Consider the following 26,142-nt stretch of genomic DNA (forward strand, 5'->3'; position numbering starts at 1 on the left):
CCGGTCCTGCCCCGCCGCCACCATCCCTCACGCAGGGGACGAGGTAGGACTGGGAGGTGTCTGTGTGTAAAAGGAAATTTATTGTTAGCAACAAAGCATCTTAAAAGGTAGGCTGGGAAAAAAAAAAAACAAAACCAAAGTATCCACGGGGCTATAGTGAGGATAGTAGCAGAGCAAGGTGTTCTGACAGCAAATGTGAAGGTATCTTTACGTTAAAATGTGCAAATAATCAAATATCTGAGTAACTGTGACCCAAGGCCCGTTGTTTGAGTGCTAGCAAGCTTCTTATCAGCAGGTCCTGTATCCAGAACAACGATTAAATACCCATGAGCAGGATGATACAGACTGCACTTCTGTGAGGATCCTAAGGACTTTAAGGGCATTGAAGAGTAAATGCTCATATGTAGGGATTTGATACTTTCAGTGGCCACAGCCAGGTATTCCTTGTCCTCCTCCCCAGGAGCAATCCCTGAGGCAGGAGGTCTCCCCAGAGGGAGAAGGCCCCACACACCTCATAGGGAAAGGTACAGGATTCATACCACTCAAAAGATGGGATCAGCATCCCATAGGATATAATGGCTGCTGCCATATAACTACCAAGCCATGTCTCCAGCATCTTCTATTGGAGAAAAAAAGGGAAATGGGAAAAGTGAAGGAAGCCTTTTCCCTCATTATACAAATTCTTAGATTTATCTGTCCATCTTCATTTGGGCTTTGTTGGGCCCAGCTGGAACCAAACCAAGCTCTCTGTTTTTCAGAGTAGGAGAGAAGCTGGCACCACAGGTACCAACCTGGCTTGCTCTTGGTACTTCCAAGGTTGTCACCAGTTCAGAGTCTGCTCTGCCCTCTGCTTTCTGTGCAACTCCAGGCCAAGGGCAGCAAAGCTGAGACAAAGAGTGTGAAACTGAGGCACAAACAGCACTTGAATCACAAGGGGAAACTGAGGCAGAGCATCCTGCTACACCTGATCAGCCTTGGGAGGGAGGAAAGAGGTGCCCCGGGGCTGAAAGCACTTCTGTGGCAAAATCCTTCCCTCAGCTCCCACTTGAGTGCTTAGGGACACAATTCTGGTACAAGGCTGTCGTTTATACTAACCGTAAGGAAACAGAATTTTATTTTATATATATATATAATTTTTTTTTCTGAGAAGGTACATGAAAGACACAGAATGCAACTACATCTGTGAGGAAAACACTCAAAAAGCAGCATTTGGTTCAGTGGTTTATTTTCTCCAGCACACAGCAATACAGCAATAGCTACAGTGATCATTGTAAGCACCAGAAAAAAAATTATTTTAAATGAAAGCATTTCATTAAAACATACTTTTCTTTCTTCCTTATGGCAAACAGAATAACACCATTTTTCTACAGAAATGTTAACTATCTGCTGGACTCTAAATTCAAGCAAGGGAGCTCCTGTGAATTTTATTTTAGTCTTGACTGTATTTTAAATTAGTATCACTCAGTGTACAGCATTACTCTGAGGTGCCCTGGCCACAGCACCCGGAGCAGAGCTCTGGCTCTGGCTGCTGAACACCACAGACTGGACAGGTGAGAGCTTCCACACCTTTGCTCTGACTCTCACTGCACACACAACATCTCTTCTGCACAAATACAGGCCAAAACCATTAGAAGAAAATAACTTTGATTTCAGCATTATTTGCTTGCTCTGTTTACCCACATCTAGCACTGGCACTAAGGCAGCTGTTAGCAGCACATAAATTTAAGGTACAGATACACAAAACAGAAACATTTCAATTTATCACGTGGAATAGTCAGGCACATTACAAACTGTTGCAGAAAAATATATGCATAAAAATAAAAGGCTGCTTGGAGGCCCTGCTCCACCAGTTTACCAGACCATGAGTATTTTCAATATGAGCGCATTGCAACTAATGAAAATTCGCCAAGCCTGACAAGAAATTAAAAAAAAACAAACCCAAAAAACCCCCAAAAACCCAAGCTTTTGTGCTTTTGTTAGCTTTCTGGTACAAGCCTACAGCAAGTTTCACTCTATAGTCTTCCCAATGATTAGTTTAGACAGATGTCCATCATGGACATCTCTCCATCCAAGATTAAAGAGCACTGAATGAATGGGATATGCCTTTGTCTTGCCTATTGAGCCACGTCTGCCACAGGCTCTAAAGGCAATTTATTTTTCATACTGTAAAATTAACAATGTTTTGATATGCAGATACTTTAACATCAGTTGACTGCATCAAAAGCCAGCCAAGAACTTGTACATTTGTCACCATTATTTAGTCACTGATGTTAAAATCTCTTGGGTATCACTGGACTACGTGCCTGCTTCATTCTGTCACATCCAGCACATGGGCAAGAGAAGCCCAGCTGAAGTAGCAGCTATTAAGCTCGTAGGCAGAAACCATCAATAAAAATTTCCAAGTGAACTGAGCTCCTCCAAGTCTGAAATCCCTCATGACCAAAGATATGGAACATGCCCAAGTTCTTTAAGGGCTGAGGGTGCAGGACAGAAGGCAAAAGACCCACCCTGACCACTAGTAAAGAATGCTGAAGCCCTACAAAACCCCCCTAGGAATCAGTCAGGTTGCATCTCAGACACTGCATTTCTACAGAGCAAAACTAGAATGAGAGGTTTGAAGGGAAGGAGGGGGAAAAAAACTACTGATTTTTTTTAATATTCCCCCCCCAAGAACACATCTTGCTCATGAGAAGCATTACAAGAGCACAACCTGAGGCACACACTGGCTACAGAGACCAGCACTGTTATTCAAGCAAAGGCAAGACTCATCTAGACAGGTCAGGGTCAAACCAGAGCACTCCAAAGGATGACACATTCAGCTGCATGAGGGACACATCAGGAAGATACCTCCAGAGGAAAAGCAGCCACATTTTGACCTATCTGGAATGAGGAGGGACTGCCAAGACTGGAGGTCAGTGCAGGAAAATGCAGTAGTGGAGGCATGAAAAATTCCATTTTGACAGATTTTGTGTGTGTGTGTAAGCATGGGTCAGCGTGGCTGTTTAGAACTTATTTTTCTGAAGAAGAAAGCAGTGATGAGAACATGCCAGAATTAAAACTGCTTTCAGTGAGCCAAAGATTCTGGTATTCAAGCATTAGAGATAGCAAAGATGAAAAGAAAGAGGAAACCCAGCAGGTGAGTTTTAGGGAGAATTTAGCTACACCATAGACAAGAAATGAATGTAGTATAGGTAAGGGCAGAAGTATCATAAGAGTTTAGACTGAAAAAAAAGAAGTTACTTTCTCTTCATAGAGTTTAAATAAATAATGAGTTTAAAAGCATGGATAATACAGAAACAATTGGTGTGTATATATTTACATATCCATTTTTTTATCACACATGTTACTAATTCAAGCTTGTGAACACTAGAATACTACTGCTATAAGAGTAAAATGAGCACAGGATGGGTGATCAAGGAGCTGCAATAGAAATTTAGCACCATGGCATGACCTTTCTGCTCAGAAGTGTGCTTTTAAAAATAGACCTGAGGCTCAAAGAAAGTGCAAACAGCACAGAATAAAGACAAAAAATGCAAAGAGCTTGATGAAGGGAGGGAATGCACCTGTATTTTGTTGCTGTTCTTGACAGAGATGAAAGCCCAGTACCAGAGTAGCTTTTAGTGATGGAAAGTTAAGTTGGGGGCAAAGGAAGATGAGCACTCCCAGAAGTCTCTGATTCCAAACAACTGCTCACCAAACAAAGAGATACACAGGTTCATAAACGTGCAGATCTGGGGGAGCTGGTAAGATCCCACCACAGCTTAGTGCTCCCCTAAGGATGGTACCAACAGAGCAGAAGGAAGGGTATCTTTCTCTGTCCCCTAAATTTCCAAGCAAGCAAGGAACAGGAGTTCATCACTGTGGAAGGATGATCAAATCTGTCTTCTTAAGATGAGTAAAAACTGAAGGAGGAAAAGCCAATATCCCACTGGCTGTAGAAACATCTGCAATTCCCATTCTTTAACCAGTAAAAAGCTATCAAAACCTCTTGATTCATTCCACACATCCATTTCTGAAGTGACACAGTAGGTTTGGCTTTTGTGTTATTACAGACCAACAGATGCCAAACTCTTTTAACCTGTCAGACATGGTATTCTTTGTTCTTCTTTCTCTTTGTTCCAGGCATTTTACTCAGCTGATGATTTGAAGAAGTGGTGAAGTCAAATAAAAAATAAGTTCTTTAAAAACCCTCAGAAAATTAGAAAAGACTAATTCTGTTATTTCTTCACAATATAAAGTGTGTCTAATGCTCACAGAATTTATTTTTGCAATTGTCTTTTTCATCCTTCTTCCTTCAGCTAATTTCAGGGTCATTAAAATATTAAAACTGTAACTCATATTACACACCTAGGTATAGGCTTTTAATTATGCTTAACATGCTGTTCCCCTATATATGCTTCCCTATACAAAAGAATTCTTATTATTTTGCAACAACTAAAGCCAGAAGATCCAAAGAACACAGCTGTTTTGCAAACAAAGGTATGTGTGCAGTCACACTGAACTAGAAATAGTCAGCTCTCCCATTTGGCTCATTTCCCAAAGTAAATCAATATTTTACTGAAGGATGCTGTTCTAAACGACTGCTTGTCTCAGCCTGTGGCACTCCTCTTCTTGTCATCAAACAGATTTTAATACACCTTCACCATTTCAGGCACCATAAGTGAGATACAGCACTACTTTAAAAGTCTTTTTGATGGAATGCACACATAGCAGAGCTAGAGCTGTGCTTTTACAGTCTAATAGCTGTAGTTTTGTTGCCATTTTGGGAAATAAAACGGGTAAAACATATGGCACAAAAACTTAAAACAGGATTTTACAACAATTTGGAGTAGAAACCAACTCAAACCACAAAGAATCCATAAGCTATTGAGAATGAAACCACTGCAAAGAGGATGGAGTGGACTCATCTGCCACTCCGTGTAAACCAGGTGGACACTGAAGAGATGAGTTTCTACCAATACAAACACAGGCTGCCCATTACATGTCTTTTTTTTTTGTTATTGTAAACTGCTCACTGTGCTTTGCATCCACTGATTCTGATTGTGCTAAAATAAAAACCACTGTATTTTTTAAACCAACAAAACCATTGAAGTAAAAAAACATTACATACAGAAAATAAATTTACTAAAAAAAACCCCAAAACCCTAACCTGCCAAACAATACTCCTTTAAGAGATTTGGCACTTTCACCATGTTTTACTAAGTACAGCTTTCCAAAGTACCATATGCAATGCTAAGTCCTAAGAGAAGAAAAACTTAGTGCTCATCTCTAACCAGGGGAGAAGCCAGGGAGGGACACAACAAAGCACACCAATAAAAATATCTAGTCTATATCAAATGTACCGCTCCAGTTGGGAATTTAACAGAAAGAACCTACCACTTATAATTTAACACCAAGATCATTCTGGCAGCTAGGATTACAGATTTATGCTGAACACAATCTTATGTTCAAATACAGAGATAAGCAGCATTATCCCAAAGCCCAACAGAATCCCAGCATTCTGTAACAGGAAGTATCCCCAGCGGCTACATCCATGATCACTGGCATCATTGTGGAGCATTTCAGGCACCTAAACAAACAAGAAAGTGTTAAATGCCTCCAGGAACAAACAGTTACTTTCAAACCTAGTTCTTCAACTGTGAGGCATGAATTAGCAGAGACTTACTCCTCTAGTCTTTCCTGTTGACTGCATTAATACCACTCTTTGAATTAGGTATCACTCAACATGAACAACATTGTCAAAGTGTACTTTTTTATTTAGAGAAAGAATCTGTAATGTTCTAATTACTGTTTCTGTGATATTTATTATGCTGTCCTAATCATATCCTGAGCAATCTTCTGGCTTATTTGTCAATTGATCTAATCAAGTCATACCAAATATTTTATTGCTAAAATGACTGTTATGTTTTCACAAACATCCACCTAAAGCTTTGTACTTCAGTACAAACACACTTCTGAGGTACAGTATTGGTTTCAATAAAATTCTCTCTTCATCTTGAGGGGCAGTAATGAGTGGGAGGTGTCCCTGCCCCATCAGAGGGTGATGATCTTTAAGGTCCTTCCCAAGCCAAACCATTCTGTGATTTACTGCAAAAGCAGAAGCACATTTGGTGAGCCCTGAAACTTGCAGTCTATCCCCTATACTCACCATTGTCAGAAGCAGATTTTTTGCTCTACTCTTAGCTGCCTGAGTGTAACAACTAAGGGAGAAACAATCATTGTTTCTACAATAATCTAAAGAAAACCAATCTTCCACGCTCATATTTAACTTCCAGCTTAACCTTTACTTACACTGTGTGCTTATCTGTCTCTTCAAATGCAGAAACAAAAAATAAACGAAAGGAGAAAAGGTGAAAGGAATTATTTTGGGATCAAAATGTACCTGGCATTAATTCTTAAAAATAAACTCAAGTAGGTCTAGTAGCCACTTACCATATCCACAAGAGCCACATACATGAACAAGCCAGCAGTAAGTGCAAATATCCACATGGAAACATTGTCTGCGTAATGGCCGATAAGGATCCCAGTTGCCATCCCAAGGTAGGCCAGCATAGCTGACAGAGCATTGTAAAGCACAGCTTGCTTCACAGTCATACCAGCTTTGAGAAGGACAGCAAAATCTCCTACAGCAGGGAAAAAAAAACAAAACCCAAAGTTTACATCCTCAGGTAATGACTGAATTTAAAAAAAAAAAAAAAAAAAAGAAATTGCGGGGGGACAGAAAATGCAAAAGTGCCCATGAAGAGCAATAAAGCAGCAAACAAAAGTTTACAAAAATCTGAAGAATTTAAGGTTATAAAAGCAGCTTTTAGGGTAGTCTGCTTTTAAATCAACACTGTTAAGTAACTGCAGTACCTGATGGGCCTGAGTATTCTAAGCATGTTGCTAAAATATTCCCACTTAATTGCATAAAGCAATGGTGATCTCATCTATTATGCTGTAACTGCTCTTCGTTTTTTAAGTCTGTTTCATAAAGTTAGAAATAATTTCTTTATTAATTTCTGTAAATGATCCTTAACATTTTATTTTCCCTTGAATGAATGATAGACTACCAGCCAGAAAGAGGTTTTCCATCATTCAGAATAGAATTGTTTGTGGGGTTTTTTAGATAAATTAGACCTAAACCAGAGTAAAATAATACAAGCTTATTAACTAGAAATAAAATGGGCTTTATATAAAAACACAAGTTATTTCTAGTTAAAATAACAGCCATCTTCAAAGATTAATTCAATAATTTGTTACAAGAGCTGTTCCTGCAAAATATTGCAATTAAAATGAACTGCTATGTTATAAACACTGTTTGGCATTAACAACAGGATAATCCAGTTTTATCCACAGCTACGTGCAAGTCGGTCCATTGGTATTCCTACACCACTTCGTGTCCTCTGTTAAAGAACATATTTCTTTCAGGTTTTCTGTCCTGATAAAGAATCATGCTTTAAAGATTTTTCCTCCTTCCAAAGCCAACAGAACAACCGAATCTAAAATTTTCAGATTCATAACATGAATTTATTTTGTATATTTTTACTAACAACATTTAGTGTGTGTAATTAATGCAAGTTCCACTGTTCTCCTACGGAATTTCTATCAAGATGAACTTCATGTACAAGGTAAAATTTATATACTAAGACTCAATGCCTCTCATAAAAACAAGTGCATTTTCTTCAGAGTAATGTATTTCTGCATAACATTATTATACAGACATAAAACTGTTTCGTAGTTTGATGTAGACACATACAGTTTACAAGCTCTATTAAATGAAATGAAGCTCCCATTTCCAAGAAATTAAACCTTAAAGTGCAAGCAAACTGTTTTTTCCTTGTTCTATATACCTGGAATGACTGAGGCTGTGATAGCCAAGAAGTATCAGTTACACATTCAAAGTGATTTGACAATTAGAAAAAAATTTTAAAAGCTTCATTCAAAGTTAAATCAAGCAGGTACATCCTGTTCTTACAAATTACCCTGCAAAAGGGCCATATATTAAACTTCTAACATAAGGCATAGTGCATTCCAGAAAAATTATCCTCATGAATTAAAATCACTTGTGCTTGAAGAACAAGTTAATTCTAGTAAGGATTTTTAAGTAGTACCAAGTTTACAGCTACAGTAGATCTTCCCAAAACTTAATGAAAAAGCAGCAAATGTTATGCAGAAAGAAGTTTGAGTAATTGTGACCTTCTGTTCAACAGCACAAACGCAAGAGTAAAACTAAACAAAGATGTGAGAAAAGCAGATTCCAATATGTATTCTCCTGCAATTCACAATTTATGTTGCTAAGGAGAATTAAAACTACGACAGAATTATAGAAAGCAAGTTGTAAGTAACTGAAAGACAAAATTTTAAACAAAGCAGCTAAAATATTTAAATTTTAAAAGATGCAATTAATAAAACATTCTTCGAGTAAGTTAAAAGTATTCTTGAATAGACAATCTGAAAGAGAGGAAGTTTTCTGATCAGATTTTACTGTGCTAGAGGAAAAATAATTTATGCTCTAAAGAACACCTTTAAGTACCTAGGGAGCAGCAGTGTATGGACATATTGGGGTCTTACCGAGCTCATGAGGTAATTCATGGCAAAATACAGCCACAGAAGTGCTTAGACCACTAGATAACCCTTCAGTAAAGGCTGCTCCTGTGAAGAGACAAGAAAAAAACCAAATCCAAAACATTACTGCATATTCAGATATCAAGTGCAGAAGCATTTTGTATTTATGCTTCTTTATGCTTATTTATTTATTTAGAACATATTGGTTTCACTCATTTTTTCTTATGCTTGTAGAAGCATTTGAGCTTTAAATGAACAGTTGTTTATGATTTATAATTTTCTAAGTCAGAAGCAGCATGGAATCCTGCAATTAAAGCAAACCAAACTTCACTTTTGTATTTTTGAACTAAGCTCAACACCTTTCAACACAGCCTTCCCAAAAGACCAGTAAATGGAAATACCATCAGAAAAGACACTTTATTTTGAAGATAAAGCAAAGAAGACAGCTCAACTACCTCCAAATCAGGAACTGGAAAATTGAAGCTAATTCAACAGTTAAGAGAGGCTACATGGTCAGTCAAATATCATACTTTAAGTGGAGGAAAATATCCAGAAAAGCTCCTTAAAACCAGTCTAACAGTCCCCATCTTTTTTTTTCTTCACTCCTTCCATTGTTTGTTCTTCTTCATTGCCAGCAGCTCAGGAGGAAGCTGCACACAGCAAGGATGGAGAGCTTGACCCCAGTTCTCAGCCAGCACAGGAGCTCCCCAGCTGGGTGTAGAGCCTCACCAAGGGATGCAGCAGGACCATGTCCAGCTGCGTCTTCAGCTGCTAAAAACAAAGTGCCAGCAATCAAGGCACTGCCAATAAGCAGTCAAAAAGGCAATGAGGCCTTGTCACAGGAGGTGGCATGCAGGGTACCCAGCAGTTTGGCTCCAGAGAGGAAGAGCTACAATGGTGATAAGACCACAGGAGACAAATCCTCTCCTCTCTCACTGCTGGCACTGCCAGCAGAGTCGCTGACTCTATTCAGATGTAACTCCTAAGAGTGGACACTGCCATCCAGGTCTTCACCTGCAAGAAATGTCTGATGGTCCTGCCTGCAGGGACAGCACCAGCAGCCTTACCTCTGGGGTGCACACTGCAGCACCCAGTTATGGAGGTGCAAGCAGCAATGAGCAGACATCTCTTGATAAGGGATAATGACAAGGGGCCTGAAAGTGTCATCAGAAGAGGTTCTAGAGAGGCAAGAGCCAAACTCCCTTCAGTCTAAAGAGGATGGCAAGACCCAAGCAGCACTGGAACAGGAAACATGAACTTCCAGGTAGGTAAAATTTGAAAACAGTGAAACCTGGCAAGAGGGAGAACCCTCTGTCCCTACCACATTTGCAGCTGCTAATCTAAAGATCATGGCCATGACCCTAGCAGCAGTGGGAGGATAAATGAGTTCTGCCCAGCCCAGAATATTCTCTCAGCACATCAGATTAGGCTGGCAATACAAAAAGGAAGATTCTGAGTGATAGGAGATTCCCTCCCATTCAGGACAGAGGGCAGAGGTAGATCTGCCAACCAGAGCTACTGCCCGGGGAAGTCCATTACTTGCCTGTAGCCTGCCTTGATGATGCTGTGGAGACACCAAATTCTGTCTGGCCTGTCATGGATAAGTACAGACTGTCTAGGAAGGCAGAAGAGCAGTCAATTTTTATTTTTTTTTTCCTATCTTCCTGGACTGCCCAGAGCTCCAGCATAAAGCCACATATGAATGCACTCCCTTGTGCTTTTTGAGTCTCTTGGTCAAGATCAGAGTAACACAGGAAGATGGTTACAAACCACAGCCAAGAAGAGGTGGCAGAATAAGGCTACTTAAGAACAACCATGCAAGGCATCACCATTCACACCAGAGCTGTCAGCTGTGAATGTGACAGCACTGGGCACACAATCCAAGATGTTCCTTAATTGTGTTGGCAATGATTTCCCAATACAAATGATGCAAGAGCCAGACAGGATTAGAGTTCTACTTGACCCGCTGCTCACAAACAAAAACTGACAGCAAATACAGCAAAAAATGGCATCCCAAGCTCCAGTGGGCATGAGCTGAGTTCAGGACACAGAGGGAGGCTGAGAAAGGAAAAAACAAAATTAGGACTTCAGATTTAATGAAGCAGACTTTGACTTATTTAAGGAATAGAAGGGGAGACTACACTGAGAATCAGTCAAAGGGGGAAAATCTCCCAGAAGAGAGACAGACTATTTGTAAAGCAAACTTAATAGAATGTACAAATTAACTACCTTGTTTGTGCAGAACAGTAGGACTTCCAACAGAAGACACACCCAGCTAAGCAGAGTGTGTCTTAATGAATTCAGACTCAAAAAAGCAGCACAGAAAATAGAAACAAAGGCTGGCAACAAGGAAAATAGAAGCTGTGGAACAGAAAGACCAAAGCCCAGCTGGAGCTAAGACTAACAAGACACAAAGGGTAACAAGAAACAGCTCTACAGGAATGCAAGCAGAGAAACAAAGTTGAGGGAAAATTTGTGTCTGTTGATGAATGGGGAAGGGAACCAAGCAATAGATGTAAAAAAGAGGCTAAAGCACCAGCACCACCTTCCTCTCAGTCTTCATAGACAAAGCCAGGTCCCAAATCCCAGCACCACTCCAGCAGGAAAGGGACAACAAACAGCAGAGAAGCAACAGGTTAAACGCTGGGAAAAAAGTGACAACGCTCAGATGAATCCCAGGATGGGACTCACCCAAGGGTACTGACAGAGCTGACTGATGTGACTGGAAAGCTGCATCCAAGGAAAATCACTGCTACAGAAGGCCCCAGCAGAACTCTGGGAAAAAGATAATATTGTTCTCACAGCAAACAGGACCCAGGGGACTGTCAATCTCACCTCAGTTCCTGGAATGATCACACTGAATATGCCCTTCAAGCCCCTCTCAAAATGCTTGACTCACCTTGAGGAAAATAACTGACTACAGAGATGGCAACACCAGTGACTAAAACAGAACCTGCCTTCAGTAGGATTTCCAACACCATCTCAATACAGTGGTCTCATCTGGGAGCAGGAGATGTATGGGCTTCACAGTTAGATGACTGCACATTGGCTGCACTGCTGGGCTAATAGGGATTGATAGCTGGCTACTAACAAGCAGAGTTCTCCAGGACAAAAACCATGAACCATTTTCTTCAATGTTTTGCCTCAAGTTGAGCTGAGGGAGCTTTAGAGTGGATACTAGGAAAAATTTCTTCGCTGAAAGGGTTATCAAGCACTGGAAGAGGTTGCCCAGGGAAATGGTCGAGTCACCCAGCACCCCTGGAGGAAATTAGAAGATGTGCAGATGCAGTGCTTAGGGTTTAGTGGTAGACTTGGCAGTGCTAGGTTAATGGATGGACTTGATCTTGAACATCTTTCCCAACCTGAGCAATTCTATGATCTAGATGAAACAATATGCACTATAAACAAATTTGCTGACAACACTAAATTCAGGGGCAAAGAGCTGAGTTAACACATGGAACACTAGAGCTTTAGACAAAAATGGCAATGGAAAACTTGAGATCTAGGCCAACAGAAATCTTACGAAGCTCAAGAAGGGAAAAAATGGGCAAGTTCTCCCTTAGCAAAATAACCTCATGCATTAGTACAAGGTAGAAACTGGATGGAAATAGCAGCCTTCCCAAACAGGACATCAGGGTTATGATGGACAAGTTTAATGCGAACCAAGAGTGTATTCTCATCTCAAGTCCTGTGAGCCACAATCTGCATAATCTCAGGAGAAGCAGACTGAATTCTTATCCCACTTCTACTAAGCACTGGTGAGGCTGTTCCTGGGATTTTCTGTCCACTTTGGGGGTGTCCCAGTTTAAGGTGGATATGAATTCTGTCCAGAGGCTCCCAAGTATGAGACCTAAAAGCTTGAGGAAGTCGGGTATATTTAACCTCTCTCTCCACCAGAGTAAGGGGTAGTCTAGTAGCAGCTTGTAAGTACAGTACTTCAACACTACTGTCAGCACCTCTTTGGTCAGCCACAGGGATGATGGAATTTCACCCTCTGTGTTGGTTTTTAAAGCTTAGGAGAGGAAAGCCATGACTGACCCCACCTAGTGCTCCCAGGAGCTATTTCAAACAGAGGGTTTGATGAGATGACCTCTACAGGTCACTCACTTCTACAACTATTTGTGAAGTCCAGTTCAGAGATGCACAGCATGCAAGACAAAAGCTACTTTGACTTAAGCCCTCAGCAGAAGTGTTTTCCATCACATTCTAAAACCTTCAGTCATACAAGTCTACACAGGTTTAGTTAGCAGGTGAGTGACAGGAGTTACTGCTGCTTGACTAGCAAAAAAAGTTACCAGTAAACACTATCAACCTTTTCTATTAAAAGCAATTAAGAACAGCAAACAATGGAAGGAGTGAAGAAAAAAAAGCTTTTCTAGCTATCAATCTTTTAGGTTTTTTTACCCCTCCTAAATACTGCTTTATAGTTCTGAACTTGGATTTTGAGAGAGACAGGACAGCTACAGTTATCTCCTACTAAGAAAGGAGAACTCATCAGCATTCAATCAGGCTTCAGTTTCTGAGAAAACTACAGAAGCAGAGGAAAGCTGAAGGTAAATAACCTTCATCCACACCTGCAATTCTCAGTAATTTACAAATTCTTCTATATTACTGACTCTATAGAATGTTTTTCTAGTTTTATCATTTACTAGAAGAAAACTAAAAATACAAGAATTCAACTTTATCACACATAGTAAATCTAATTTTGGTTCCACAAAGGCAAACCAAACAAAACATGAGTGCTTTGAAAAGTACTCAGGTGGCTGATAAGGCTGTAAAATGCACAGGTACACAGCAATCAAAAGGTTAAATAGCAAGAACATCTATTTCCATTTTCCATCATTAAAAAGATGTCTTGATGAACCAAAAATTGCATTAGTATATATTCATATATATTCACTATATAGTTATTCCCTCTGAATAAGCTGATTTAATAGTGATACATTAAAATATACTTAAGATATCTTTTCTCTCCAAAGAGCTAAAGAAAAAAATATTTACTCAAGATCAGTGCAAAAGCAAAGAGTTCTGCATTGTAATTGTTTAGTTGAAGCTAATGAAGCTACACAGAAAAATTCAAATCACAGATCATTTTTACAAATTAGTCAGATGCAGGCATTAAAAAATAAGCATTTTAAGATCTTATTCCTGTATAATTAGCATAACAGATTTGAGGAAAAAATATTGATAGAAATTAAGAATAAGAATCACGTGAAGTGAATCAGTGTAAGCAGAGGATTACTCCAGCTTCAGCAGTCTTCTCAGAAGCATTCACATCTTCGTTTAAACACAGGAAAAATACCATACAAGTAGTACTGACATTTTTACATCATCAAATCCATATTTTTCCATGCTACTTCTGAGCACATCCAGAACTGAAAGAAGCCCACATTTCCATTAGCCCGAACAAGCTACACAGCAGGACTTCTATAAAGCTATTGCTCTCACTTGTCCAATAAGCCTCTATTAAATCTTCCTCATACTTTTTACTTCATAACTATAAAGTCATAGCTCCTTCCAAATCTCCCTAATGCTAAGAGGTAATTGATTCTGTATGTCATTTGTATGCAAATCCTCCTTCTACCCCATTTTCACTACTGATCTGCCTGGAAATTTACATTCCATGCTTCAGCTTTCATCAAAAATGAGATTAAATCAGAAATTCTCTTTTCACATTATATGTTGAATTGATTCAATCTGAACAATATAAAATACTGCTGAGAGGAAGTAGTTATTATTCGGTTTTCTCCTCAAACAAGAATGAACATGTTTCTCCAATATAATTTACAGAAAGGCTGATGAACTGACCCCAGTATGCTTTACAAGCTGGAAATGAATCCAATACCTGTGAATTCACAGATTAGTTTAAATACTAAAGTCAAGATTATGAAAGACTAGCATAAGAACTGAGGGGTTTTCGTTTGACATCACTTTCTGCAACTTAATTTAACCTTTTAAATTTGAAATACCAGTAGTCTAGTTCTCCTTCTAGACAAAACAAAGAGGTTCCCAAACCTGACCTCCAAGCCATAAGTCCAAAAGATAATATTCAGTATGCTCTTTTTGTGATAAAGAAGTATGTTCATTGAAGAAGTATGTTCATGTTCACTGTCAAAAAACTCTGAACCACTACAACACGCAAGGGAAAACCAGGGACATGAATAAAAAGGAACAAAAAAGTTACAGGTAAAATAACTGCCTACACCAGTTTAAATTAAAAAAAACCTGAACAACCAACCAAAACTAAACACAAAGCCAGACAATTATGCTCAGCTTCACAGAATGACAGGGGTTGGAAGAGACCTCTGGAGACCATCTGAGTCCAACTGCCCTGCTAGAGCAGGATCCCTAGAGCAGGTTACACAGGAACACTTCCAGGCAGGTTTTAAATGTCTCCAGGGATGGAAACTCACAAACTCTCTGGGGCAATTTGTTCCCCTCTGTTACCCTGTGAAGTAGTGTTTTCCCATATTCCAATTAAATCTCCTGTGTGCTAGTTTGAAACCATTACCCCTTGTTCTGTCACTGGACATCACAGAGCAGAGTCTGGACCCATCCTCCTGACACCCACCCTTTATATATTTATAGACTTTAATGAGATCCTTCCCCTCAGTCTCTTTTTCTCTAAGCTAAACAGCCCAAACCCTCTCAACCTTTCCTCACAGGGCAGATGTCCCAGCTTCAAGAACAAGATTCAAAGCACAAGTGCTGTTTAAAAAAATAACATTAAGAATACGTTTCCGAGAAGACTGAGCCACTCTTAAATTGGCAGACACTCTTATTCCAAAAATCTGCATAAAGGCAACATGTGGTGACTTTATTGGTATCTTCTCCATTAATAATTTCTGAGTTAGTAGCTAATGTCCTATTAATTAGCGCCCTACTCACACATTTATAACCTACAAAAAGCAGGATACACCTTCTGGAAGGTTCGTACAAGCATTATGGAGATGGCAAGATCTGAGAATCTGGACATGACAGGACTCCTACGTGGAAAAGTCAAAGCATCTCAGCACAATGTTTTGGACCAAATTAATTTTACAGTAAAACAAATGCATGCTTACCTCCAACAGCACAAAATGAAATATTTATATATTACCTAATTACTCCATGTGGGTCATCTTCAGGCTAAAGCAGACAAGTACCAGTGTCCCATCTCCCTACACACAGTGCTTCGGGAAACACAAGTGGTGTGTAACCAGGGCCTGGTATAGGCAAAGCCAAATGTGCAAAGTATAGAACCTGACTATGCTGCAGACTAAGGGAAAACAGAAGGAAAAATAGAAATAAAGAAACCAATGATACTAGTGCCTGAATGAAGTGGCAAAACCAAAGTTACTTTAAGACAAGGTTGCCTTTCTGGTCACATCTATTAAAAAAAATTTTAGAAATTGCTGAGCACTCACAGGTATTGAAATACAAAGCCAGCTTTAAGTCCTAAATATTGTTTTCTAAGCCTAGCTTTAGTTTTGAAAAATATTATCTTTAACTTTGCTAAAAGTATGAACTAAAGCAAAGTTTATATATTTCCTGAAGTAACACAGCTGTAACCACATATCTGTTTAATTTGTCACAATCATCAGGTTGTTATACTGTGTTTTTCTTATTGAGAGCTGCTATTAGACAAAAGTTTAGACTACAAAGACCCACCACTATTACGTTCCCAACAAAGAGATAACAGCACAAAGACTTCATTGCCCACACATATAACAAAGCTGCTGTGTCCAGGCTACCACTTACCAATTGCTAGGCCATCACTAAAATTGTGTAAGCCATCTCCCATAATCACCATCCATGCCAGAGTTGCTATCCCAGCATCCTTCAATTCCTCACGGGAGTAGCGCTGACTGTGACTGTGAGGATGATGGTTCTGATGATGATGGTGATGCAGAATATGGTGGTAGTCATGGTGATGATGACTCAGATGATCTGTTTGTCCCAGAGTATCGTGTAAGTGAGAATGACATTTGTTTCTGCAGCCCCTGGACACATATTCATTGTCAACCTCTTCCTGATGAGAATGAGCTATCATCACTTCCTCTTCCTCTTGTAAAGCTGGCTGCTGAGACATGAAGGGTGATGGATCTTGAGAGTCTGTCCCTAGATAGACCTCAGGACCTGTTACAAAGAACCCAGAGTACAGTATTATACACTTTTATAATGGACTAGAAAGCAAAGAAGACCTGAAAAATAAACGCTCAAAATCATCACAGACCATGAAATGTCCTCATACAAACATTTGCAGCACACTAAGGTTAAAATACTTAACTCCTACAACTTGGTAGGTTCTTCTCCTGCAATTAAGCAAATACTTTTTTTCTTTTTTTTAATCTGCATTAGCAACAACTTCCATTAGTTATAAAATTCTGAAAAACCGAAGATATTCTAGCTACAAGAGCTAACAAGTATCCAGTGAGGTGTGTTTTAACTTACAGCATGCTCTTGGGGACACATGACCATTTGCAGTCCAATACTTCAAGTTTAGATTATCAACCTTATAAATAAGTAACTAGTAAAAATTACAAAATCCAGACTTAAGGTACACAGAAATCTAAATGCTGGATCACTCATATAACATTTAACAGTCTAAAGAGAAGTGCAGAGGCCAGGAAATACAGCTCTATTTGCAACAGGCCTAGCCAGAAGACCTTCACAGAATTGCTTCAACTTCTGCACTTAAATGCAGAATTAAAAGGCCTAATGTTTCAAAACTGTGAATTCATTACTACCATCCTATCAATCCTTTTGAAAAGGAAAGCAGCAAACAGAACTAGTCCTCTGCATATCAACAGACAGCCAGGTCTTGTTTTGAAAAGAATTCAGGTGGGTAGCCATCCAACCTACAGTGAGCAGCAGACCTATGAACTCAGTTTAAAAGGCACAGTTATTCTAACAGGAAATCTATTCCCTGTGGCTGAAAGAACACAGAGAATTCTTGCTTTGCTCAGAACTGTCCATGTCAGGTGTTGCCTAAACAGCCCTGCCACAGAGTAACAACATGCAACATTACTGAGACTTACGATCATCTGTATCTAACTTTTCCTCATTTGCTGAGAACTTCTTGCTTTCTCCATCATCTTCATTTTTTTTCTTATTCCAAAAGAAAATACTGTAGTTATGAATATTTTACTGATTTTTCAGGATATACATGAGCAACATTATATTCACAACATTCATGCACCCTGCACAGAAAGAGGACAATAAGGAAGCCACATAAAGAGTGCAGAAGAGGAACATTAGGAACTCAGCTAAGTATATTAAGATGACAAAAGTTCCTCAGGCTCTACAGGAAGACACAAAAAAAAATAAAATCTGAGAAGCAAAACACATCAAATACCACCTAAAAGCTATTCCATTACTTCTTTTCAACTGTAATGTTATGTAATTTTTTTTCTAGCATACTGAAAAAAAAAATCAGATAAAATCTGCACTCCTTGCTTACTAATGTCTGTAAGACAACAATTTAGGTTAAACAAGGTTAACAGTTGGACTCTATTATCTTAAAGGTCTTTTTCAACCAAGGTAGTTCTGTGCTTCTGTAATTTATGATCAGTGACTCAGTTTAGAAGGCATAGTCATTCTAACAGGAAATCTATTCCCTGTGGCTGAAAAAACACAGAAAATTCTTGCTTTGCTCAGAACCGTCCATGTCTTCCCTTGTCAAATAGATTTAACTAGTTAAGGAAAAGTGATTCTCTTGCTCGCAGTCTTTAGTTTCAGTATAAAACACGGCAATACGACCTCCTGCGACTGGTTGAAGAGCTTACATGGCATCTGCTCTGAGACTGCTGCCCAATTTAACAATAAAACTCAAGAGTATCAGTCCCTGTGATAGCCTAAAAATTAGCTATTATTTAAAGCAAAGTAATTTGTAGCTTATTAATTTTCTTCAAAACAAAACTTAAGATATTGACAGCTTTTGCTGTATCTTTTTTAGTGAGTCAGCTTTTACATCGTTGTTTAGTCCTGGCTACACTAATCTTTAAAGATCTCAGTTACCAATAACTGGTAAGTTACCAACATTTATGACCAGCCAAAATCCAGCTATTTACACACCACATAAAAGAAGAGCAGAGAAAACTGAAAGCTGCATCACTCTTCTTTTTGGAGGAGAGAGGGGGAAGAAAAGATGAAACCCTACCTATTAAAGTCAGTTTCTATAGTGCAGCTGGAGGCTTACATATGTAAGCACTCACTGCCACCCAAGCTGCTTTGTGCAAGTGCCCCCCTCAACAGGAGTACAATAACTGTACAGGGCCATCTTATTTCATCCAGTTTGAGAATTAACACAATAATAACAACAGTTCAGACAGTTATATATTCGTCTTGAAGTGTCAGCAGGAAGTCAATAATGAGCAGCAGTTTCATAAAGCACTCTGTTAAAACAAAGGGTGAGATTGGATGTTTGCTTATTAAACAATTCACGGGTGTCTTAAAGTCTGTACATCTGGTTAAGGAACTCTTCCCTAACAATGACACAAAAAATTACCATGTAGTTTAAAAACATACATGTCACTAATATAAATGAAATTATAACAGTAATCAATTCGGTAATCACGATTAAATCCTGTTAGATATATGATACTCAAGTTTTCTATCAGCGATACAATACCACTACAAATTAATATTTTCTCTACCTTTTTCTTCTTGTCTTTGAACTGCTTTATTAAAGTGATCAAATGCTCCACTAGAAACATGAAATACAAGCCTCCAAGTGCTGTGAGTCCCTTCCATGTAGAATCCAGGTAAGCACTCTCCTCTGTACTTTGGAAAACGAGATGTTTGAACATTGAGTCTTTGTTTTGTTCAAGCAGAGGTTTTTCATGGTGATGGTGATGGTTTCCATGAGACTAAGGGGAAAATCAAAAGGGAAAAAGAATTATATTTAAAACCCACAAAAATAGTAACATAAGAGAGAAAGTATTCTTTGCATGCTTTTCCTCAAGTCTGGAGTCCAGACTTACAATTTTCATGAGGTAAATGCTCTGGATTCCAACTGAAACAATTACAGAGAAATCTGTTGGATAGCAAGAGACATCACAATGAGTGAGAGCAGACCCAGCTTCCATCACCTCACTGCAGCTATGTGCATACTGCTCAATAAAACATGCACAACCTACCCCTCCTTTAATACCATCCAGGGAACTGCATTTTAATTAACAGTCACACACTGCACACCGACTAATTTTCCACCTAAGACAGCTCATAGACAAACAACTTTTTCTACAAGGAACTTAGCAACAATCTCCTTTAAAGGAACTCTGAAATTTGTCCCCTCCTCACTGGCTACTGCTATTGTTCAGAATGTTTAGGTTTACATAACCTCACAAAGCAAATGCAAAATTAACTGAAATGAAGACTAACCGCATAATAATTACACACAGAGCTCAGAAAAGACCACAGAATCTCTGGTCCTTTCTATTCATCTTATCTAAAAGCTTGAACAAGCTAGGGTGGAAAGGGGAGAAGCGATGGAGAAGGACAGAGGCTTTGAGAGCTTCAAGGTAGAAATTTAGTAATCATATTCAGTGTCATTGTCCATAGCAGACAACAGCAATGTGCAACTCAAAATCTAACAAATACTATTTTCCTGGGACTTCAGAAATGTTTGGTTCTGATCAAAAAAATCTCAGTGGATAAGCAATCAACGTAAGTGGCTAATAGCAAAAATTGCTCACTGTGCACTTCAAATGCAGAATAAATAATCCACTGTTTTCTGATATCTAAAGAATATAGAGGTGATATTGCAGTAAGTGGCTAAAAACATTTACACAAAACTCCTGCATGCAACGAGTGGTTTGGCAGTGTATATGACTGAGAACAGTAAATTGATTGAGGGCTAATGGTGTGAAGTACTTCCACTGTAAAAACTGTGAAATGAATAATAAACACTTCCAAATGGGAAACCCTTCCATCCGATAATCTACTTTACAGGGTTGAGAAATGACTCACCACAGTGATAATTTTAATCCCTATTAATACCTAAGTAGTACAGGTACATAAAGTATAAAATTTTCTGCTTTGAGATAAATTAATACTTACATGTGGAAGGAGATGTAAGAAAGCATCTCCACTCAAAGTTCCCACAGCCAATGCCACAAGAAAACTCAGGAGAAATTTGAAAAACACGCGATTCATCAGAGGTACCAATATAACACCCAATAAGGAAAGAAAGCTGATGACTGAGATGGAGATAAAGCCACCAATCCAAGCTGGGGAAAGAAAAAAGTAACAAGAATAACATCTGTATGAGATTTTGTTTGGTTAACACTCCTGTTGGAAACATGCTTGATCATTCAATTAATTGAATGTTAACAAGTGGCACACCAGATTTTACTCTAGACATGGTCAAGTGATAAAAGGCAATTAAAAGTTTCTTTCAGCATTGAAATAAGCTTCTCAAATTAATCACCAACGGTTACAAACAAGTTTCCAGCAAGCTTTTATTCAAGCAACCTACCTATTTGCAGAGAATAGCTTTTTGGAGGATTTTCAGCCTTTTCAGTAGTTGCATGGACTATGCAGTGTTTGCCATCAATCTGATTGATAAGAGCTGGACAGAGGTAACTAAATTCTGTAGCAGTCAGCAATACCTGAGTGCCTATTCCATGAGACTGCATCAGTTTTGATGCACTGGAGCACTGTGAAAAGAAACAGGTGTCAAAATACTAATTAGAGCCAAAATACCATGATGTATCTCAAGAGGACAGCACCTCCCACGTTAACTGAAATGCAGTGGCACCACATGAATACAGCTATATCAACAATAATTAAGAACTGGTAACAAACCAATTAAGACCAGTATGTCCATCCCCCTCCTGGCACCCAGAAAGCTACTTTGGGAGTCCTGGTAGATGATGCGTAATTATAATTCAATTTCAGCACAAAGGGCTCAGATGCTTTGCTGTGCAAGTAGGAAAAGCCCAACATTTTCCATTCAGTTTTAAAAGGACATATAAGGAAGCAGTTAGAAAGGTCAAATATTTTTTATAGAAGTGATGACTATAAAAAGTCTCACACAGGACATGTTATGCATACACTTCCTCCAGGGAAGAGTTCACCACTGCAAGACACACAGTCTCTCTGGGTTTAAGTAGCAGCAGTACTTCTGCTCCAACTGCAGAGAACACAAACAACCTGAGAATTCAGCACCCACTCTGAATTACCTGGCATGGCTGCCTACATTAAAAACCTATAGAGACACCTTCCTTCTTAAAACCTCTAACTGAGGAAGATCTGACTGTGTAAGAAAAACTGTTCACAACATACCTCATGGACTTCTTGAGCACTAGTTTATACTATTTTAAAGTAACAGAAAACATTTTGCACCAATATTTCTCAGAGTTGGGCTTTGCCTTTTAATCTTAAAGAAGATGGAGAGGGACGGGGTTGAAAAAGGAAGATGCCAGTTATTTCTCTGCAGTTCTACACTATCAGCTGTAGGGCTCTTAACACTTGTGAGACAGCTTAGATAGGAATGACAGTATTTTAACTTGTTTTTTTTTTTTTTTTACTTTCACAACACTATTAGGAAAACAGATTCTGGCAGAACAGAGTTTTAAACTTAAAGTGCGTGTAATTTTTAGTAATCTTTAAAAGTGATACATAATACATAAAACTGTGTGCATGTTTATACTTAATATAAACACATTTTCAGGAAAAAAAACCTCAATTGCATGTGTTTTCCTCTGAGCTTGTGAACTTCACATTCCTTCAAAATGTTAAAATTCAGGTTACATTTTGTGTGTGTTTTGCTCTAAGCACAACTGCACTACAATACCTGTAACCCAGTTAAACAATAGGCACCTGACAATTAAGCCATGACAACAGTACCTGGACTCCCCTGAACAAAACAATCAGTCTCACCTCCTGGGTGTTTTGGTTTCTCAGTTTAGAATACAGGGAACTTCCTCTTTCTGATTCCTTGGGAGAAGTGTGAGATTCATTTGTTTTGCTGCTAGCAAGCCAGCCTGCACTGCTGCCACCTGTGACATTGGCAGCACCAGAGCTGGTCAGACCTAAGCGAGCAACCGCCTTGACTTCTCCAGACTGTACATTCTGCAGCTCGGAGTGGCCATCTGTGGGGGCAGTGATGACAGGCTCTGTTATTTCATTTGCAGTGTTCTTGCTGCGGACAAAGTTCTGCTGATGTTCTGCATTCTCTGCTTTATGAGGTTCCTTGGAGTGAGTGCCCCTGTGGTCTTTGTTAGCATCAGATTCGTGGCCGCGACAAAGAGCCCGCTCGGGGATTTTACTCAAAGAAACACGATTGTGATGGTGATGATCGTGGTCGTGATCATGGTCTATTTTAATCCTTTTCATTTTATCTATACCTATGTTCTGGAGCAGTTTTCTAAACCCTTCAATTGACAGAGAGTTGTTTTCTCCATAGCGATGAAAAAGTTCGTGAAGGTGAAACTTCTGTATTAACCCTGCCAAGTCGGTATTAATGCAAGATGCTTTTTCTGAAAAAGTTCTCTCTGATGTATGCACAACAGTCGCTGTCTCCAATCCATGACTGTAACATTCACACAGCAGTATGGAAAATGATACAAGGGAAGTGACGGAGACTGTACTCTCCATTGCAGTTCCTTTTCAGCAGTGAAAAAAAAAAAATCTAGAAAAAGAAGAACGTTTTATCAGTTTGTGTAAAATCGATCACATCTTGCTCTGTAGTAAACAGCCATGATTTGTTTTAACAAAAAAAAAAAAAAAAAGAAAAACGACAGAAACAAAAATAAATCCTGCTCAAGGAATCCATAGAGTAAGAGAGAAATCAATCTCTTACACATGCAGTACTTTCTCCAGTTGTATGGCCTCAGGCAACAGGAGATGAATCTGCATGCCACAGGAGAAGTCACTGGATGTAAACACCCACCCCCAGTGCAACCTTACCTTTGTTCAGCTTGGCTTGACTCACTTTTCTAAGGTAAGCTAAACAATGAGAGCATCCTCAAGGGTGCAGCAGAAACGAGGTCTAGGTTGGTCTTTCTTGTGCTAAAAAAAACCAAAAACAAAACAAAAAAACCCCCACAAAAACCTTTATATTTATTCTTTTACGAAAAACAAGCATTGCACACTACACGGTCCTACTTAAAAATCAAAATCCTAAACTTTCCATCGCTGCATTTCCCAAAGCTCTTGCCAAGCCAGCACTCCACAAAATCCAATTTTTATTTTTGTTTTTTTTCATACGGCCCCTTCTTTCCACGACTGCAGGCGGACCACTGCTGCGGCCCACGCCTTCACAAGCGTGACGCTTGCGTGTTTTCTTCCACGAGCACTCCAGCAAGGCTGGGAATTAGCTGGTGCTAAGGCCGCAGCCCAGCAGGGTGCCGCAGCCCCTTCCCAGGATGGCAGAGAACTTCATCACCTACAACAGAACCATCTACAACCACCCCTTAAAACCCAGCAGCAGCACCACCGGGACCCGCAGCACCACGAGCGCTCCCGCTCCCCACTGCGAACCGCATCGGCGGGAGGCGACGTCCCCGCAGCCCCGTGTTCCAGCACCCTCTCCCCTCCAGACCCGCCTTCCCCGCATCCCCGAGGATGCGGCCGAACCGAGCCCGCCGCTTTCCCGGCCGCGTGTGCTCGCTGCCCTGCGGCTACCGGCGCACGCCGGGGCGGGGACGAGCACCGCTCCGCAGCGATGCGGCGGCCAGACGAAACCCGACACACCCGGACCGACCTCTCCTCGCCGCCACCGGCCCAGCCCAAGCGTGAGACGCCGGAGATTACCTCGCCCGCTACCGGGCCGGGTCGGGTCGGGTCGGGCTGGGCCAAGCCGGGTCACACCGGCCCCGCCGAACCTTTCTCCTCACGCCGCCGTCCACGCGCGCACCCGTAGCTCCCCGCCCCCTTCCCTTCCTCTTCCGGGTACGCTGCCCGCCGCGCGCCACGGCAGGGACCAATGGGTGAGCGGGGGAGGCTGTGACGTTACGGCGGAGGAGCGCGTGGTAGGGACGTTAGAGGCGCGGCGGGAAGGGGGGGGAACCGATGGCTTCGACGCCATCGCCGGTGGCGGCTGAGAGAGGGGAAGGGGGGGCACCGCCGGGCACCCCCAGGCAGAGAAGGGGATGGTCCAGGGCCCCGGGGGTCTGTATGGAGTTGTAGGGCCCATCCGAGCTCTTAACATCAAAAGAGATGCGGAGAAGGCCTAGAAGGAACGGCGTCAGCCGGGGAAGGGAGACGCAGGTGAGAGTCAGCAGTAGGGAGGAGGGGGGCCAGGCAGGGGGAAGGGCTGCATCCCGAGGAGTTGTTGTTTCTGAAAATACTAATGCTTGGGTTTAGTGTGGTTTAATTAGTGATCAGGTCACCTAATCATAAAAGGAGATCAGGTTGGTCAGACAGGACCTGCCCTTTCTAAACCCGTGCTGGCTGAAGAGAGAGTGATCTAAGATTATAATCACTAATTCACTAATAATCACTAATAATTAGTGTGGTTTGAACGATGTCTGTTCTTTGGGAGGTGTGAAATACTCCCAAGAGGCTTAGAATTACTCTCTGATTATAATTAGAATCTCTGTCTGTTATTAAATTATAATAACGGAGAGGGTGATCAGACATTGGAATGGGCTGCCCAGGGAAGTAGTGGATTCTCCGTCCCTGGAGATATTTAAAAAGAGACTGGATGTGGCACTCAGTGCCATGGTCTGGTAACTGCAGCGGTGGTTCAAGGGTTGGACTTGATGATCTCTGAGGTCCCTTCCAACCCAGCCAATTCTATGATTCTATGAATCAACAGCAGATTAAGAGTCTCAGCAATACTTCCCTCAAAATTTAAGTCATTCCAGGCTTGCAGCCCTATTTTAGGTGAATATGCAGGGTGTCATCTTCTAAAAGAGCTGGCGTGGGGACTCCCTGTATTCAAAGGAATGCCTTCATGGGGCTTGGCCAAGCAAGGACTGCAAATGAACAGACTTTTTTGAATAAGGGGTGCAGGTAAATTGCAAGCAATGTGTTGTTTGGGGTTTTTTTATTATACCCATAAGGGCATAGCAGTGAGTGCTGTTTGAATCTCTTGTAGTAATTAATGAGCTGACAGAAGGAAATAGCACTTCATGCACAAGGGAACAAAAAGACAATAGGAAAAGAGTGAGATTACATCCAAGAAAGGCTTGAAACTTGCTGAAATTTTTTTACGTACTGTATTTTTTAACGTGTTGCCTGGTCATCACCCCATTATCACTGTATGTTTTAGACTCTTCTGCCTTTTTTCTTTCCTCCTCCACCACTTTTAGAGTTCTTTCTCTTACTGCATCAGTGAGTACAGTTGTGCAGTTCTGCTTACCTAACACAACTGGCTTTGGAATTTGGCCTCTTGTGTGCTCATTTGCCAGCATTTTTCAGCTTGCTGGACTGCAAAGGCAGTGTTGCATCCTGCCCTAGGAACAGTTTTCCTCACTGCTTCCAAATGTTATGCCAACAACTTAACATCCAAAACATTCTCAGCCAACTTTCTCCTTCTATTGTCTGTTGCTCTTGACAGTACCATCTAATTCACCAGGTATAAGGTGACAGATCTGTATTCTTTATTCTTATGTGGTCTGGTTCTGCTCAGTATCTTCATTAATGATGTAGATGGGGGGATTG

General features: G+C 40.4%; 1 protein-coding gene across 1 annotated transcript; it reads right to left on the minus strand.

Annotated features, from left to right (window-relative positions):
* Positions 1-1,212: 1,212 nt before the first annotated feature.
* On the minus strand, positions 1,213-24,420 carry SLC39A6 (solute carrier family 39 member 6). Its single transcript, XM_030446290.1, has 11 exons — positions 24,289-24,420; positions 23,443-23,544; positions 22,414-23,164; positions 21,008-21,188; positions 20,590-20,759; positions 19,185-19,397; positions 17,568-17,637; positions 16,288-16,665; positions 8,554-8,634; positions 6,433-6,623; positions 1,213-5,569 (listed from the first exon to the last, which is right to left on the minus strand). The coding sequence occupies exons 3-11, from the start codon at positions 23,128-23,130 to the stop codon at positions 5,417-5,419; spliced, it is 2,154 nt and encodes a 717-aa protein (XP_030302150.1). The 5' UTR covers positions 23,131-23,164; positions 23,443-23,544; positions 24,289-24,420; the 3' UTR covers positions 1,213-5,416.
* Positions 24,421-26,142: the final 1,722 nt, after the last annotated feature.

Source organism: Calypte anna, chromosome 2 (assembly GCF_003957555.1).
Source record: "Calypte anna isolate BGI_N300 chromosome 2, bCalAnn1_v1.p, whole genome shotgun sequence".
Taxonomy (NCBI): Eukaryota; Metazoa; Chordata; class Aves; order Apodiformes; family Trochilidae; genus Calypte; species Calypte anna.

Excerpts from the sequence above, each read along its gene's own strand:
- SLC39A6 (XM_030446290.1), bottom strand. The coding sequence starts at position 23,130 with ATGGAGAGTACAGTCTCCGTCACTTCCCTTGTATCATTTTCCATACTG. Across the intron at positions 16,666-17,567 it reads AAAGTTAGATACAGATGATC|GTCCTGAGGTCTATCTAGGG; the intron begins GTAAGTCTCAGT and ends TCTTTGTAACAG. Across the intron at positions 5,570-6,432 it reads ATGTGGCTCTTGTGGATATG|GTGCCTGAAATGCTCCACAA; the intron begins GTAAGTGGCTAC and ends TTGTTTGTTTAG.